At 62.0% G+C, this 15,246-nt stretch overlaps 2 protein-coding genes across 2 annotated transcripts; one reads left to right on the top strand and one right to left on the bottom strand.

The window, feature by feature from the left end:
- Nucleotides 1–1,196: 1,196 nt before the first annotated feature.
- On the top strand, nt 1,197–3,510 carry GPX3 (glutathione peroxidase 3; the record flags this gene model as incomplete). The annotated part of the gene is made up of 5 exons (XM_082005988.1): nt 1,197–1,283; nt 2,372–2,525; nt 2,771–2,888; nt 3,109–3,208; nt 3,301–3,510. The coding sequence occupies 5 exons, from the start codon at nt 1,197–1,199 to the stop codon at nt 3,508–3,510; spliced, it is 669 nt and encodes a 222-aa protein (XP_081862114.1).
- A 1,186-nt stretch (nt 3,511–4,696) lies between these two features.
- On the bottom strand, nt 4,697–13,285 carry TNIP1 (TNFAIP3 interacting protein 1; the record flags this gene model as incomplete). The annotated part of the gene is made up of 17 exons (XM_082006339.1): nt 4,697–5,191; nt 5,554–5,644; nt 5,896–6,090; nt 6,236–6,316; nt 6,643–6,768; nt 7,062–7,184; nt 7,487–7,611; nt 7,692–7,827; nt 7,999–8,064; nt 8,312–8,404; nt 8,629–8,710; nt 8,789–8,883; nt 9,043–9,234; nt 11,303–11,371; nt 11,606–11,688; nt 12,006–12,128; nt 13,144–13,285. 17 exons carry the CDS (start codon nt 13,283–13,285, stop codon nt 5,127–5,129), a joined length of 1,887 nt encoding a protein of 628 aa, XP_081862465.1. The 3' UTR covers nt 4,697–5,126.
- Nucleotides 13,286–15,246: the final 1,961 nt, after the last annotated feature.

Genomic DNA, 15,246 nt, shown 5'->3' with positions numbered 1-15,246 from the left:
CCCAGGACATGGCGTCCCAGCCAGCAAAGAACACGGCATGGGAGACTGCTCCCAGCCTCCCCCAAGCCCACGGCCCCACTCCCCTTCCCTGGCAGCGTCTCCGGCAGCCGGCTCGGTGACAGCGTGCTGGCAGGGCTGGCCCTGCTTTCTAGTAAAGCCAAACCTCGTGCTGGCACCCATGGTCCCCCCGGGACTCAGCTGCTGCCTCCCAGCCCTGCCCTCTGTCCCAGGGCAGCCCGCACCCCAAACCACAGCCCCCACCAGCTCCCCTCCAGCCAGTTAATGCTCCCATCAAATAATTTTTTTTGTGGAATTTCAGGGAATTTACATCTCACCACGGATATCTCCCTTGGAGCCAGCCCAGGGTAAACGTTTGCATTTTCCGGGTATGCAAACAAGGCCCTAGAAACTCCTGCCCTTGGGGCCACCGCGGGCTGAGGGACAGCCGTGCCTCTGCCCTTGGCCACAGCAGGGTCAACCACAGGGCTCCGGCCCCCCCAGCCCCTGCACAGCCCCTCCCCGCCCCCGAGAGGAACCCTACTCCAGGGCTGCTTCTAGGAGCACCCGAATTTGCTGGGCTGCGCCAGAGAGAAGCTCGATTAACCCCTTCCCCACCCCTGCGCAGCACAGCCGAGAGGGACGGGACGACACCGGCCCCCCACCCGGCCTCTCCGGGGATGCTGCTGGGGCGGCTTGGTGGCCGCCCCCCGGGCCCCCGCACGCCACTCAGAGGCGGGTGTCACCTCGTCAGGGTGCCCTGCGCAGGGTGGGGGACATCGCCTGGCACCTCTCCCACCGGTGCGGATTTTAATCCCCAGCTCCTTTGGCTCATATAACGCGTTGCATAAACCCTGGGCACATGCGGCTGCCCCGCGTGTTCGCGGGTGTCCCACACCCCTGCCACGCCGAGGTGCCAGCACGGCACTGCCGCCGCCCTCCTCCCCACATCTCCCCCCGGCCGGCGCGGTGGCCGGCCCAGGGCCCACACGGTTAACGCGGCCTCGGCCCGTCCTTCCCCGGCGATTGGCTCCCCCCGCCCAGCGCGGCGGCTATTTCTCGGCTGTCGGGCGCGGAGGTGGCACAAGGCGACAGAGAGAGGGGGGGTGTGTGTGTCGTCCCGTCCCATCCCCCCCCACATCGCTGTCCTCCGGGGGTGTGAGGAGGGTGCCCGCACCCCACGCCCCCCCCCCCCCGCCATGGGGGGCTGGTCCCACGGCGCCTGGATTTTGCCCCTTTTCTTGGCTGGGCTCGTCCAGCCGGGGCAGAGCCAGGAGAGGGAGAAGGTAAGGGCGGGGGGGGGGACACCCCCACGGGGGCTGCTGGGAGGGCGAGGGGGGGATGGGTGGCACCCAGGGGACCCGCCTGTCCCCAAGGCTTGCTGCAGAGCTGCCGGGGGCGCGAGTGGGTCGCCGTGGTCCTGTGACACCCCCCTCCCCAGCTCCAGTCCCTGTGGCTGGATCAAGGGGGGGGGGGGGGCGGATTTTTCTAAGCTAGTTCTTGCAAAGGGGAGTTGCTGTCCTGGGGCTGGGGACAGAGCCTTGTCCCCCTCCCAGTGACCGCCACAGGGGCAGAGCACGGCGCTTTTGTTCCATGCACAGCGTCCAGGGGGGTGCACTCATCTTTGAAGGGTGGGGGGGTCGCTCCCGGTGGGCAGAGAGCAGGGGTGACCGTCACCCCCCGCCAGCCTCCCCACCCCGGGCGGGCGAGGCAGAGCCCTGCCGCCAGGACCCGGCCAGCCCCACGGAGGTTGAGCTCACCCGGGCAGAGCCCCTGTGACTTTATCTCCTGCCAGCTCCCAAAATAACCCCTCGGTGGCACTTGGGTGAGCCTGAGTCCCCTGATGGGAACAGGAGATGGGCTCCCCTGGGTTAACCCCTGCAGCGCCGCGAGCAAAGGCTGCTGCACCCCGGCCCTTCCCTTCCCAGGCACGGGTCTGATCCAGCCCTTGCCTGGGCACCCTGGGGTGCGTGGCAGGGGTGGTGGGGTCCTGCCCACCCGTGGCCCCGGGGAGGCTGGGGCTGGTCTCCCCCTGTGCTGGCACACCAGCACGGGCTATTTTGCAGCCTCTCGCCTTCGTGCCTGATCCTGGCCGGGTAAACATCCCTCCACTGCAGCCAGACCCCCTGGCCAGATGTGCACATGTGCACACACATGTGCATGCACAAGCCAGCCTGTCCTACCACCATGACCTTGGCATGCCAGAGCCTGGCTGCTGCCAGCAGCATTCAGGGCAGGAGACACAAGGCGGGCAGCTGCCATCTCAGCCAGCGCTGGACCCACTGCTCCACGGGGTGTGGGTGGCCATGGGGTGGGTGAGCAGGCTGGCTGGCAGCCCCCAGCCTGGTACCATGGGATGCTCCTCGCCTCACAGGTGAAATGCTACGGCTCGGTACAGGGCACCATCTACGACTATGGGGCCCTGACCATCGACGGGGACGAGTACGTTCCCTTTAGGAAGTACGCGGGGAAGATGGTGCTCTTCGTCAACGTGGCCACGTACTGAGGCCTCACCCTGCAGTACCTCGGTAAGGGTCCTATGGGGCACGGGCGCCCCAGGGGACAGGGCAGGCAGCTGAGGAGCAGGCAGCGTCAGCCAGGCACGCAGCCCCAGGCAGAGCCCTGTGGTGTGTCCTGCCCTGGGAAGCTGGGAAAGGCGGAACGCCTGCTGCCCAGGGCCTGGCACGGCCGGGGATGCTTGGAGGGGGTCGGTGCAGGTGGGTGTATAAGCCCGGTCCCCTGCTAACCCAGCCCTGGCTCCGCTTGCACGCAGAACTGAATGCACTACAAAATGAGCTGGGGCCCTACGGGCTTGTCGTCCTGGGCTTCCCCTCCAACCAATTCGGGAAGCAGGAACCTGGCCAGAACTCGGAGATCCTCCCTGCGCTGAAGTGAGTACTGTGGCAGGAGCTGTGGGGCATCTGCCCCCCAGCTCGGCTGGGGTCCCCAGCAAGGTGGTGGGTGCAGAGGTTGCAGCTCCTGCTGGCTGTGACCCACTCCCAGCCCGGGGCTGTGTCCCCAAAATGCACAGGGCTTGGGGTTCCCCCACCACCCCTGAGCAGCACCCAGAGCTGCTGGTTGCATGACACACTGCCGACCCTCCCCTTGCAGGTACGTCCGTCCGGGGGGCGGCTTCGTCCCCAACTTCCAGCTCTTCCAGAAAGGGGATGTGAACGGGGCCAAGGAGCAGAAGGTCTACACCTACCTGAAGGTGGGTACCATGGCAAGATGGGATGAGGGGGCAACACCCAGCTTGTTTTTTGTGGAGGGACAAGGCAGTGATGCACCAGTTCTCCATTACAGAATGCCTGTCCCCCGGTAGCAGAGGAGTTTGGGAACCCCAAGAACCTCTTCTGGGAGCCTCTGCGGAACCACGACATCAAGTGGAACTTTGAGAAGTTCCTGGTGGGCCCCGATGGCGTGCCCGTCATGCGCTGGTACCACCGCGCCAACATCGCTGTCGTGAAGAACGACATCATCGCCTACATGAGGCAGCAGCAGCAGGGCCAGTAGAGGCTGGGGCCGCCAGCCTGAGGGGTGGCCTCTTCTCCCCTGCCAGCATCGCCCCTGGCTGCTCCCCATCCCCTCCCAGAATGCTCCCCAGCAGCAGGAGCCAAACGCTGAGCCCACACGCTGCCCCCTCCATCGCTCCCGCCTCTGCACCCCCCGGCCAGGATGCTGGGCTGGGCAACCCGGTGGCAGAGACCGCAGCGACGGGAGGGGAGTGTCTCCCACTAGCCCCATGTCCCACCTCCACCCTGGGAGGTGACATCTCCCCTGGCCCCCTGCTCCCCCACCCCGCCGGGCAGCAGGGGGATGCAGAGGCCAGCTGCCCCCGGAGCAGAAGACCACATCTCCATGACGGCTCGGCCCGAAAGCCCCTGGCACGGGGCGGGCCTGGCCCGATCCTGCCGGGCACGGAGCAGCTCTTCAGTGCATTCAAGCTGCCCGCGGTTCTAGTGCAGAGATGTGCTCCTCTCCCTGCCGGGGGCAGCCAGCCCCTCGCCCCCACCATAGAAATGCCAAATAAAGGCTCTGCAAACACACAGCCCTACTTCTTGCCCAGGGTGGGGGGCACAGCAGCCAGCTTGAGGGTAGCAGCAGGGAGGGATGGCTTCCAGCTGGAGAAATCCCCCCCCCCCCCCCCTTTTTTTTTTCAGGTCAACTGCAGACATGGATTTATCATCATAGCCCAGCATTTGGGGAGAGGACCGGGTGGGCTGGTATAGAGCACAGGGCCACAAAAGGGGCTGGGAGCAGGGACCAGCCCCGCAGGAGGAGCAGGCTGGGGCACCATGCCTCCTGCCGTCATGCATTACAGAAATAGGGTGGTGGATTTTTCCCTCCCCTCTCCAGACTTGTTTCCCTGGAGCAAGAATTTGCTCTGTACAATTTGAAAGACTGGCCCCAAGGCTATTGCTGCAGGGAAAGGCAGTGGGTTCCTTGCCCTGGCAAAGACGTGGAGGCAGGAGAGGTGAGGGTAAGGGGCTGAGCCCCACAGCTGGAAGGAGGTGGGGGGTAGGCCCTTGGGGCAATAGAACCCAGGGTGCTCATGCAGGGGTTGGGTTCTCCTCACACTTGCACTGGCCCCACGGCTACACCCAAGCACATACGGACCAGGCCTAGGCAAGAGGCTTCCCTACAGAAAGCAGCTTTCAGGATAAAACCAGAGAGACTGGGCTACACTTCAGTCCTTAAATAAATACAAAGACAGCAACCACCCTCAGCCCCGGCCATGGCTGCGGCAGGCACCTGCCTGCGAGCGCGGGACCTCCCACGGAGCCGGGAAAGTCCCCACCGTTACCCGCTCCTCCAGGGAACCAAAGCCCCTGGACCGGAGCAGCTCCTGGCACGCTCCTGGGAAACGCCGGCTTCTCTTCACCGAAGCCCTTGGCTTGGGTCTACAGCAATGCCAGGTCTGACGCCTTGTGGGGAAGGGGATGGCCGCAGGGGACTGACCCTGCATTGGCCACCACCGTGACGGCACCTCCTTCACACTTTCCTCGCAGGGATGCACTGCCGAGCCGCTCCAGGCACCAGGTGCGGCCACATCCACTGCATGTCCGTGCACGTGGATAGGCAGCCGGAGGAAGCTCCTAGATATATACACACGGGCACACACACACACCCTACTCCTCTTCTGCCGGTAGCGCAGCGCAGCCGATCCTTGGCGTTAGGGCAATCTGGGACCTGCCTGTTCTGAGACACAAAGAGAGGGGCAGCACGAGGTGAGCGTGGCTCTTGGTGCCCAGATAAGCCCCATGGAAGGATGCAAGCCATGGGATGGTCATTATCCCCAAGCACCGATTGCCATAACCCTGCAGGCTGCCGAGGCTCAGGCTCGCGCCATTTTCAGATGCTGCGGGGATGGTGGGGGGTGCGCAGCAATGCCATGGCAGAATCACCCCCTTGGCGGATCAGAGATGGGGACTGAAGGGAAACGGCCACTGCTTGGCAAGCTGTTCCCCCATCCCTCCCCTCAAGTGTTCAGCCAGCTGCCCAGGGTCTCAGGGTGAAGGACAGGGGTGCTCCCCTCGCCAAGGGTCCAAGCCTTACCCAAGTCCTTGGGGACCGGTTTTACCCCTGCCACTGCCTGGGCATTCTGGCTGCGAGCCATGGCGCAGGGCGGGCGCCAGGGATACTCCGGCTGCAGAAGGAGATGGAACAGAAACAGCGAATTAGCAGAAATGTGAATCACAAGGCTGTACTCCATATTTGATTGCCAGGGTGTGAGGAAGAAGAGGATGAGGCTGAGTGCTCATGTGCCAACAGGACATGTGCTCAGCTCCCTGCTCACTGACTCTGGCCCTGGAAAAGCCGCTCACTTGGAGCAAGCCCCAGACCCGCTCGCATGGGACCCCTCTGCTCCCCCTCCTGCTAGCATGGGTAGGCACTCACCGGGGGAAAATGGTGAAAGTTTTGTCCCGGTGTGTGCTCGCCTGGCATCACTGGCGGGTATCGGATCTGCTGCCACTCGTCGAAGCCATGGTACATGGGGTGAGCCACGGGGGGACTGTACTGGTACTGGTACACAGGGCAGGCAGGGCCCAGCGGCCCTGGCAGCGGCTCAGGGTGCAGCCTCTCTCCAGAAGCCTGCGAGGAGCCAGGGGAGATGCTGAGGAGAGCCCTGAGGGCAGCTCGCTGCCACCACCCGTTGCCCAGCTCAGAGCTGCCCCTCCAACAGGGGATGAGGGCCAGGCCCCTCCACCCAGGAAGGGTTTTTCCCCCCCATCCCCACCTGTTTGTGCTGTTTCAGCAGCTTCTTCAGCTTCTCCTTCTCCTCCTTCTCCCTCTGGCAGTCATCCTTGGAGGCTCGCAGCTGGGAGCAAGAGAAGGTTAGTGCAGAGCCCACCCTGCTACCCTCTGTGGGGCAGGGGATGCTGCCATGCTCTGCAGGAAAGCCTGCACCAGTTGTCCCCCCTGTCAGACCACCGGGAAAGGGGCAAGAGAAAGAGATGAATGAAAGGAGATGCTCTGTCAGGGACAAGCGGCAGCAAAACCACCACTCCAGCCCTCCTATCCCCTCTCAGCCCCTGCTCCGAGATGGGTACAAGGGCTGTGACACTGGGGTGAGCACACTTCTGACACACCCATGGGAGACATGGGGCTCCCAGGGTGCTGCTGGTGGCACCCAGTGCTGCTCACCTGGTTGTTGGAGAGGATCAGCTGCTTCTGCAGCTTCTCCAGCTGCTGCTTCAGCTCTTCCTTCTCCTCGTTCATCCTTTCCCTGTCACTCCGCTCCCGCTGGAAGTCCTCCTCAAAAATTTTCACCTAGCAGGAGAGAGGGCTGTGGGTGCACCTGGCCGAGGGTGGAGAGCTCCTCCAGGCATCTCTGACCACACCAGCTATGCCAAGCTCCAAGCATGTGGGTTGGCACAGTGGCCCACGGCTGTAGTCCCTCCAGCTGAAGGCCTGGAAGATGCTGAGTTCAGTCCCCACTCCCCAGCGGCACAGACACCCGCTAGGACTGCTGGGCTGCTCCCGGCCACACCAGGCTCTTTGCTAGGGAGGTCCAGGGCATGTAGCTCCCTCCCTGCCTCCAGCAGCTCCGTGTCCTGCCCTACCTGCTGCTTGAGGAGCTCGTTCTGGGTCAGCAGCTCCTGCTGTGGCACTTTCCCTGCTGGCTCCATGGTGCTGGCAAAAATGGGTGGCGGGGAGGCCTGGACATTCAGGGCCTCCTCTAGTGCCTGGAGAGGAAGAAGAGGAGCAGGGAGTGGGGTCAGAGCAAGATGCTGTGCCCATGACATCTCCAGAGGGCCATGGGCACATGCCCAGCATGGGAAGTGAGTATAACTGCGCAAAAGGGACTGCAGATCCCCCCCTTTCTTGGGAGCCTAAGGAGACATGGTGGGCATTGTCTGGAACAAGGTTCTGCCTGGGCAAGGAGCTGGGCAGGAGGGCATTGATCAGGGCCAGTTTCGGATTTGAGAGAACAGAACAGAGAACATAAAAGACATTTTGCAGGGAGGGGTTTTGCCCTGGCCCCCACCTTGTTCAGCCTCTGAATCTCCTTCTCCTGGTACTCCCGCTGCCTGGTGACTGGAGCCAGCTGCTCCTGCAGGAACCGCATCCTCTGCTGCAGGTCCCTCACCTCCATGGCCAGCCTCTCCTTCTCTGCCTGCAGGACCCGGTGGGGTGGAGATCAGCCAGGGCAGGGCGATGGGGCTAGCAGCTCCCCACCCTCCCCAAAGGACTTGCCTCCTCTGTTTCAATCCGGGACTTGGCCAGGAGCAGCTTGCGGTCAAAATCCCGTTGCTTTTGCTCCCGCTCTGACTCCAGCTCGGACAGTGCCCTGCGGGCCTCAGCCAGCTCCTGGTGCAGGTCTGTGACCTGCCGGGAGGGAGCAGGGATGTTGGCCTGCCTGAAAGGACCCACACTGCTGGGGAGGAGGCACAGGCAGCCCCCAAACTTTTCCCTGCAGCTGGTCTCCTCCAAGTCTCCCAGCTGGCACCCAGCAGAGGTGTGTCCCCCAAACACCCAACTCCGAGCATCCAGCCTTACCTTCTGCTCATACTTCTGCTTCGTGGCTCGGAAGTGCTGATCCCATTGCTTATTCACTTCCAGCAGCTGCAGGGAGAGAAGGACAGCTGAATGGGAGCCCAACCCCTGTCCCAAGCCAGCCATGGCAGTCCCCAGCAACGTCCCATCAGGAAAGCACCTCGGGGACCAGCTGGATGGCGATCCTGACGCCAGCAGCACCTCCCTGTGGCTCCACAGCCCTGCCCCAGTCTCCCCATGCTGTCCCAGCCACGTGCCCCTGCCACCCGCTCCCACCCTGCTCCTGGCAGTGCCTCCCTCCCGGCCTCATCCTCACCTCCCTGCGCTGGTGCTCCAGGATCTTCACCTTCTTCTCCTTGGCCTCCAGCTCTCCTCTGCCCGGTGCCTTCTCCACCGCGGCCCCGCTCTGCTGGACGCGCACGGGGGGACCCTCAGGGCTGTGCCCAAGGCCGGCTAAACACAAGCCGGTTCCCCTCCCACAGCTTCCCCCATCCCTTTGAGACCCTGAGAAGTCCTGCTGGTCATACTGGGACAAACTGGGGACCCGATTAAAATGAGGCCACATTTGCTGATGTGTCAGCAGGCTCCCCGCCTCCTTCCCAGCCCTCTCTGAGGGCAATGCTGCTCTCTCACCTGCTGCTGCTCAGCAGCTTCCCTCTTCCCACTGTCCTGGCTGCTCAGCGTCACCATCCTCCGGAGCTCCTGATTCTCACACCTGCGGGCAGGGAGGGATGGGTCAGTGGGAAGAAGTACCTGCAGCAGCCCCATGCCCCTCCCTGCTGCCCACCCTCACCTGAGCTTCTCCAGCGCCTGGTTTCTCTGCTCCAGGTCCCGCTCCAGCTTGGTTCGCAGCTCCTTGTTCTCACTGTGCAGAGTCTCACACAGCGTCTGGGGGGACAAATGCCAGCAGCATGAGGACTGCTGCCAGACCCAGGAGCCTCCTTGGCCACTCACCTGTCACCAAACCCTAGCCAGGAAGAACTTGGTGGAAAAAAAAAAAAAAACAGGGGAAAACCTCCATGAAGAGCACAGCCAGCCCTCACTCACCTGTAGGAACGATGTTCTCTGCTCGTTCTTGTGCACCTTGGAGGCCAGGCGCTTGAGCTCAGAGGCCATGTAGCCCATGCGCACGAAGACCTGGTCCTTGCTGGCCTCCTTTGCGCAGCCGCTCAGCGTGTTCTCCAGCTGCTGCAGCTGGGGCAGCAGGTTGGCATCTTCATTCGGTGGCTGCTCCAAGTCCTGGAGACGGGGAGGGGTGAAGCATGGTCAGATTGGTTCAGGCAGTATTGCAAAGTTCCCTCTTGGGGCAGGTCAGCCTTGTCACCCATCCAGGGCTGTGGTGGGGAGCTGGGTGGGCACCAAGAGCCTCTGCAACAGCTCTTGTTACGCTGAAAAATTGTTGGCTTTATACAGGTTTGATTCCCAGCTATTCGACATGGGACACCATGTCCCTGGGTGGAAGGGGACATTACAGCAGCCCTCCCAGCCCATGGATTCCCCATGCTCCTCAGCAGTCTGAGCAGACCACGCACCCAGCTCACTGATAGCAACGAAGGCACCTCCACCTCTAACCCCTTCTCCCCCCAAACTCTCGCCATCGGCACCAGGACTAGAAATCCCAGCTCCTGAGACTGTCCTTTCAACATACACCCCGGTCTGCGCCAGGAGCTGAGGTTTGTTGCGTGAGGGGTGGTCTTACCCCAGCCCCATCTCCTCCTTCCTCCTGTCCCCCGGCACAGCTCTGTGGCTCCCCTGCCCACCACGGCACACCAGGCACCGGGAACTTGGGCTCTTCGGCAGGCAGCAGCCAAGAGGGTGATGCACAGGATTTAAATGATGGCAGGGAGAGCCCAGGTCAAGGCACACCCACCAGCTTCATGGCACACCCCCACCCATGCAGGAGGGGTGTCCCCAAAGGACTCATCCTCCACTGCTGTGGCTGATTAATTCCTCCATTGCCTAGGAGACACCGCTGGCACAACACAGCCTGGCACGGTGCACAGTGGCACTGCCGGGGAAGGCAGTGGGGACGTGCTGGCACACCCTTGCCCGCACCACTCCCAGCCCTGCTGACTCATCCACCTGCCCATGGGAACACCCCAGGCAGCAGTGTGTGGGCTGAGGAGCCCAGCATGTCCCCAGCACCCTGGCCCCAGGGTTTACAGCCCCAAAACTGCTGTGGGAAGGTGTGTGCAGGGCATAGCATGGTCATCTCTTCCTGCCATCGCTGGCTGACAAGGGGAGGCAGCAAGGACCCAAGCCCAGCCAGAACAACTGGAAGAGCCTGGATGCAGGCACAGGAGCAGCACTTGGCTCAGGTGCCAGCAGCCCATCACCAAGCAGATGCCATCCCATTCTCCATCGCCCCACAGCCGCACCCCAGGGGAGTCCAACAAGGCTTGAACTCTCCTGGAGCTTCTCTGGCCAATGCAAACGGAGTTGTGCAATGAGAGCATGTCCCTTTGCCACAGGTCCGTGTGAGCTGACGTTTGCCCTACCTGGGCTCCCCATCCCTGCTGCCTTCCCATCTGACACACACAAAAAGCTGGAGCAGGACAGCCAGGGGGACCTTCAGGTGGCAGCACACAGAACACATGGAGGTGCCCGGGCTGGGACAGACCCTGTCAGCAATGACAGGGCTTGGAGAAGAGACCTAGTCTCCCACCCAGCACGGACATCGGGAGGTGAGCATCAGAGCATCGCTGACAGCTCCTCAGGTAGTCACAGCCCTTCCCCTCACTGTCATGTGGAATCTGGAGGCACCGGTGTCCCAGTCTGCCTGTGTCCAGACAGCCCGGCCAGGCCACTTGCATGTGGGAGCCCTTGTCCCTGTATGGCAGCCTGCACATTGTCCCCTCTCCCCGCCTTGGCCAGGTGAGAAGCGGTACATGCTGGGGCACAGGTGCCGTTGCTCCTGAGCCCTCCAGCCCCAGCAAGACATGGGGATGACCAGCCATGGGGCTGTGTGGCTCCCTCCTGCCTGCAGACCAGCCAGGTCCCCTCATCTTCATCGGTGGTGGAGGCTGGGTACTGCAGCACCAGCACTGTCCCGGGGGTTGCATGCGGGGCTAGCTCTGCTCCCCTGGGAACGCCCGGGCACAGTTTATTCCTCCTCTGCAGCTTGCCCAAGGGCCACCTTGACATGGGTCCCCCAGCCCTGCCTGTGCCCGCCAGCAGCTATGCCACCAGCGCACATCGCTGCCTGTCTGCGCACCCTCCGATGCCCCCAGTACCACCACCACCACACCACCCAGCTCAAGTCTCCACCCGCCACCCACCAAATCCTGCAGGTATCAGGGCCACTCACCACTCTCCCGCTCTCCTGGGGAAACCCCTGCGCTTCAACAGTGACGACCTCGAACTCCGAGGAGGATCCCTGCAAGGGAAGGCAGCCAGGTCAGGCCTCCCTGGGGAATGGCAACCCAGGATGCCGATGCCCCCCCGCGCAGAGGCAAGGACCACCAAGACGGGAGCACAGCAGGAGAGCTGACCCCTCCTTTCAGATTTATCCCCATTTCCAGAGGCTAAAGGCTGCCTCCTTTTGCTTTAACTAGATGCAGAGTCTCCCTCCAGCCATGCCAGCACCAGCTCTCACGTTCACCAGACTCACACTTGGAGAAGATTTCCGTGCTTCCATGTCTGTTTGGGTGCTGCCTGGGGTGGCCTGTGTGGAGCTGGGATCAGGTCCAACAGCTGCAGAGAGGGGAGAGGACACAGCCGTGAGCCTTTTGGAGAGCAGGGCCTCTCCTTGCCTGGTGCGAGGATGCAGAGAGCAGACACCCCATGAGGTCAGGCACCGGTGGATGGTTTCTACCCCTAGTTTTCATAACTATGGGGACGGGACAGAAACCTCTCTCCAGGAGAAGTGAGGACAGCAGTGGTTTGATACATTTCAGGATGACAGGGCTGCAAGAAACTTTCACGAAAGTCTCCTTCACACCTCCCTTCCCCTGAGCTCAGGATCCTGAGCCATCATGTTATACCTCCCCACCAAGTCCCATGTCTCCTACCTCTCGTTTCCACCAGGTTCTCCAAGGAAGATGATGCAATCAGCATTTTGTTGTCCTTCACAAGGTCCTCTGCCTTCTGCCGCAGCTTGGATGCTTCCACCTGCGACTCCTCCAGCAGCTCTCCTGTTGTGGGCAACAGAAGGATACTCACTCTCCTTCCCCAAGTGCCTGCCCTGCAGCAGCCCCATCCACCAACGCCAAGTCCCCTGTTTGGGTGGCAAGTGCCCAGCATAATCCTTCTTCATCCAGAATGAACTTTTCTTGGCCAAATCCAATGGCAAAACTCTACCAGTGGCTCACTGGCAACAGTCCCCCATGCTGACACACAGAGGACTGGTTACAGGAGGCAGCAGGACAGCACTGCATCTCTCAGACATCTCTTCTGCTTCCCAGAAGAGATGAATTTAAGTCTAGGTGGTGAAAACAGGGGTCCAGCCTGCCACTTTGGGGTCTGGCACTGGCAATGCAATCCTCTCCCCACCCCAGGCGGCTGCTCTCAGGCCAGCGGGTCCCAGTCCCAGGTAGGGCCATGGTGACATGATGGGAATCACGAGGCAGGTGGAAATTTGGCTGCTGAAGCAGGACTTGAAAGCGGAAGCTGGGTCACGAGACCGAAAACAAAACTGGGGGTGGGTGGGGGAAGGAAGCCAAGGAGGAGAAAGGGGGTGGCACGAGTTGGCTGGGGCGTTTCAACACTGGCATGTCCCTGCCGCTGCAGGGAGCGCCCAGCGCTGGGGTCTTTGAGCAGCACCCAGGAAAAGCCCCTGACCTGACAGGGGTTGCAGGAGGTGGGGGCTTTCATCAGTGGCAGAACAGATCCCAGCATCTGCAACCTGCCACTGCAGGACTCTGAGGAGCTGACCTTGCTCCATCACTTGCCTTTTTTTCAGCCAGTTATCCCACCATAAAGCACCTCAGGATTTCAGCAAAAGCCTTGCTCCCTCTGCACCCCTGTATGAAAAAGCCCAGACATCCTCCTCAACCCCAGGACAGGGAAAGCTTTGCTACTGCCCCAGTGCCAAGACCCCCAGCTTCTTATAGGACCCTTCCTCAACAGAGCCAGAAACCCCCAAGCTCGGTGGGCACAGGCTGAGCTGCCCCGAATGCAAACCTCATCCCCCAGCCGCGCAGCAGTTACCGATAGACTTGATCCCCTGCATCTTCTCCTTCAGCCGGGTGTTCTCCTCCACCAGCCGCTCAAAGGCTGTGGATCCATTCTCCTCTGAGCCCCCACCGGGGTCATAAATGCGATAGGGTCCTCTCCCTTCCATGCCTGCCATTCAGTCTCCTACCTCCCAGCCAGGCATCCCTGCAAGGCAACAGAGCAGACTGTCACCTTCCTCTGGCCCTGGATGGCACCGCGGTCCCCTGGGGTGCCGTGCCGGCAGAGGCAGCGCTGCCTCACTGCTCACCGGCCAGCAGAGAAGTGTCCCAGGTGAAGGCACTTCCCCCTCCAGCCTTGCTTGGGGTGAACGTGCCGGGCTGACTCACGGCCACGAGAAGTGTCACACAAGGAGGCATCACCAGCAGTGCCGCTCAGGGCTGGCTCTCACCCCTGCGGGGCACGGGAGTCCCCGAGGAGGTCGCAGCTGCCTGCTGCTGCATCGCGGCAGGGATGGAGACCCAGCCCAGGAGCATCCACCCATGCCAGCACAGACCCAAGGACCATCACCAAGGCATCCCACTCCCTGTAGGGTATTTTTGGTGGGCAGAAAGGGTTCCTGGGGGCTGTTTGGGGAGGGGCAGTGTCTACAGCCACAAACGCCTTAACCCACAGTGGGTGGGCTGTTTGGGCAGCAACGAGGTAGGGCAGACGAGCCTCAGCAGCCAGGCAGGGACTCACTCTGCCCTCCAGCTCAGCCAGAGAAACTGGCTGTATGTCTTCCCGAATTGGGGCACCAGGAACAGCCAGGCACATGCTGGTCTGGGAGCAACGTACAAGGAGAGGAAACACGGGCACACAGCGTACTATTTGCTTTTCTAGTTCATTGCATTCATGGGTGGCCTAAGGCCTCCCCCTTGCTGAGGTCCTGCCTGGGGATGGCCGGGCAGAATCCCAGCCACAGGTTTTCCCCATCTTCTGGTGGTGATAAAGCAGCTGCTGTGAATTATGGCCCAATTTATCAAAAATATACCCCTGACGCCAGCTTGCTATAAACCAGGGTAGTGCAGCAGCTAAGACAGCCCCAGGGATGATGCCAGCCAGAGCCGGAACGCTGCCTGCAATGCCAGCTGCTGGGGACACCACGGGAGCACCTGCGGGTACCCCAAGTGCTCCTCCACCCAGCCAAGGCAGCTGGGCGCTCGCAAGCGGTACAGGGCCAAGGGGGAATATTTTGAAAGGGGAAGGGGGGAAGCCCACACCCAAAACCGTCTCGACCTCAGACTCATGCCCACACCACGAGCGAGCCACCGGTTTAGATGACCTGCCTGCCAGGGAGCGGCAGGGACTTTCCAGATGACAATGGCCACCTGGCAGCATCCGCAACTGGAGCAGCAATTAATGCCCACCTTGGCAGCAGGTAATTACCTACGGCCTCAGCAGCAGCCTGCATTTGGGAGATGCATCTGTCAGTAGGTCTCACCTTCCTCCTGCTCTGTGGGTACTGCCAAGCCCCCCCATCACCCACAGCCCCCCCGTGGGGAGCCGGCAGCCGCATCCCAAGCAGTGGTGACCACCGGGAGCTGCCCAGCTGCAGAGTGGGCCGAGCAGTGACTATTTCAGGAGCCCAGAGCAGCTGACAGGAAGCTGCAGAAGAACTGGGGCAGTTTCCATGCTGTGGGTCCCAGTGCCAGGCAGCATCGTCAGAGCCAGTACAAAATCCCCCTCAGCCCCCCCGCAGTGGGATGGGGAATACTCCCGCAGCAGACCTGCCAGCAGGCAGGACGGAGCCCAGTGTGGCAGCACACACATGGCCCGGCAACCTGACGGCACCTCCACCACGGGGAAATGCTGTGGCCACGCTACCTGCCTGGCCAGGGACGGGGACAGCATCACAGGCAGGCTGGGGACCAGAGCCTCTTTCTCACTGGTGCCCGGTCACCATATGCTGCTCCAGATCCCAAACCTGGACTCTGGGAGGAGCTGGTTAGCAAAGCCATCTTGCAGCAAGCATCTTGAGGAGCATCCGTGTCCTCCACAGGCACAAACCTAGGTGTGGGTGGGGGAAGGTGGGGACAAGCTGTCCTCTCACGTGGTATCCTTTCCCCGTGCGGTTTTGCAACAGCCTGAAACACCAGC

The sequence above is a fragment of the Phaethon aethereus genome (genome assembly GCF_964289735.1).
Source record: "Phaethon aethereus genome assembly, chromosome: 14".
NCBI lineage: Eukaryota > Metazoa > Chordata > Aves > Phaethontiformes > Phaethontidae > Phaethon > Phaethon aethereus.
This window is presented reverse-complemented; position numbering and strand designations above follow the sequence as displayed.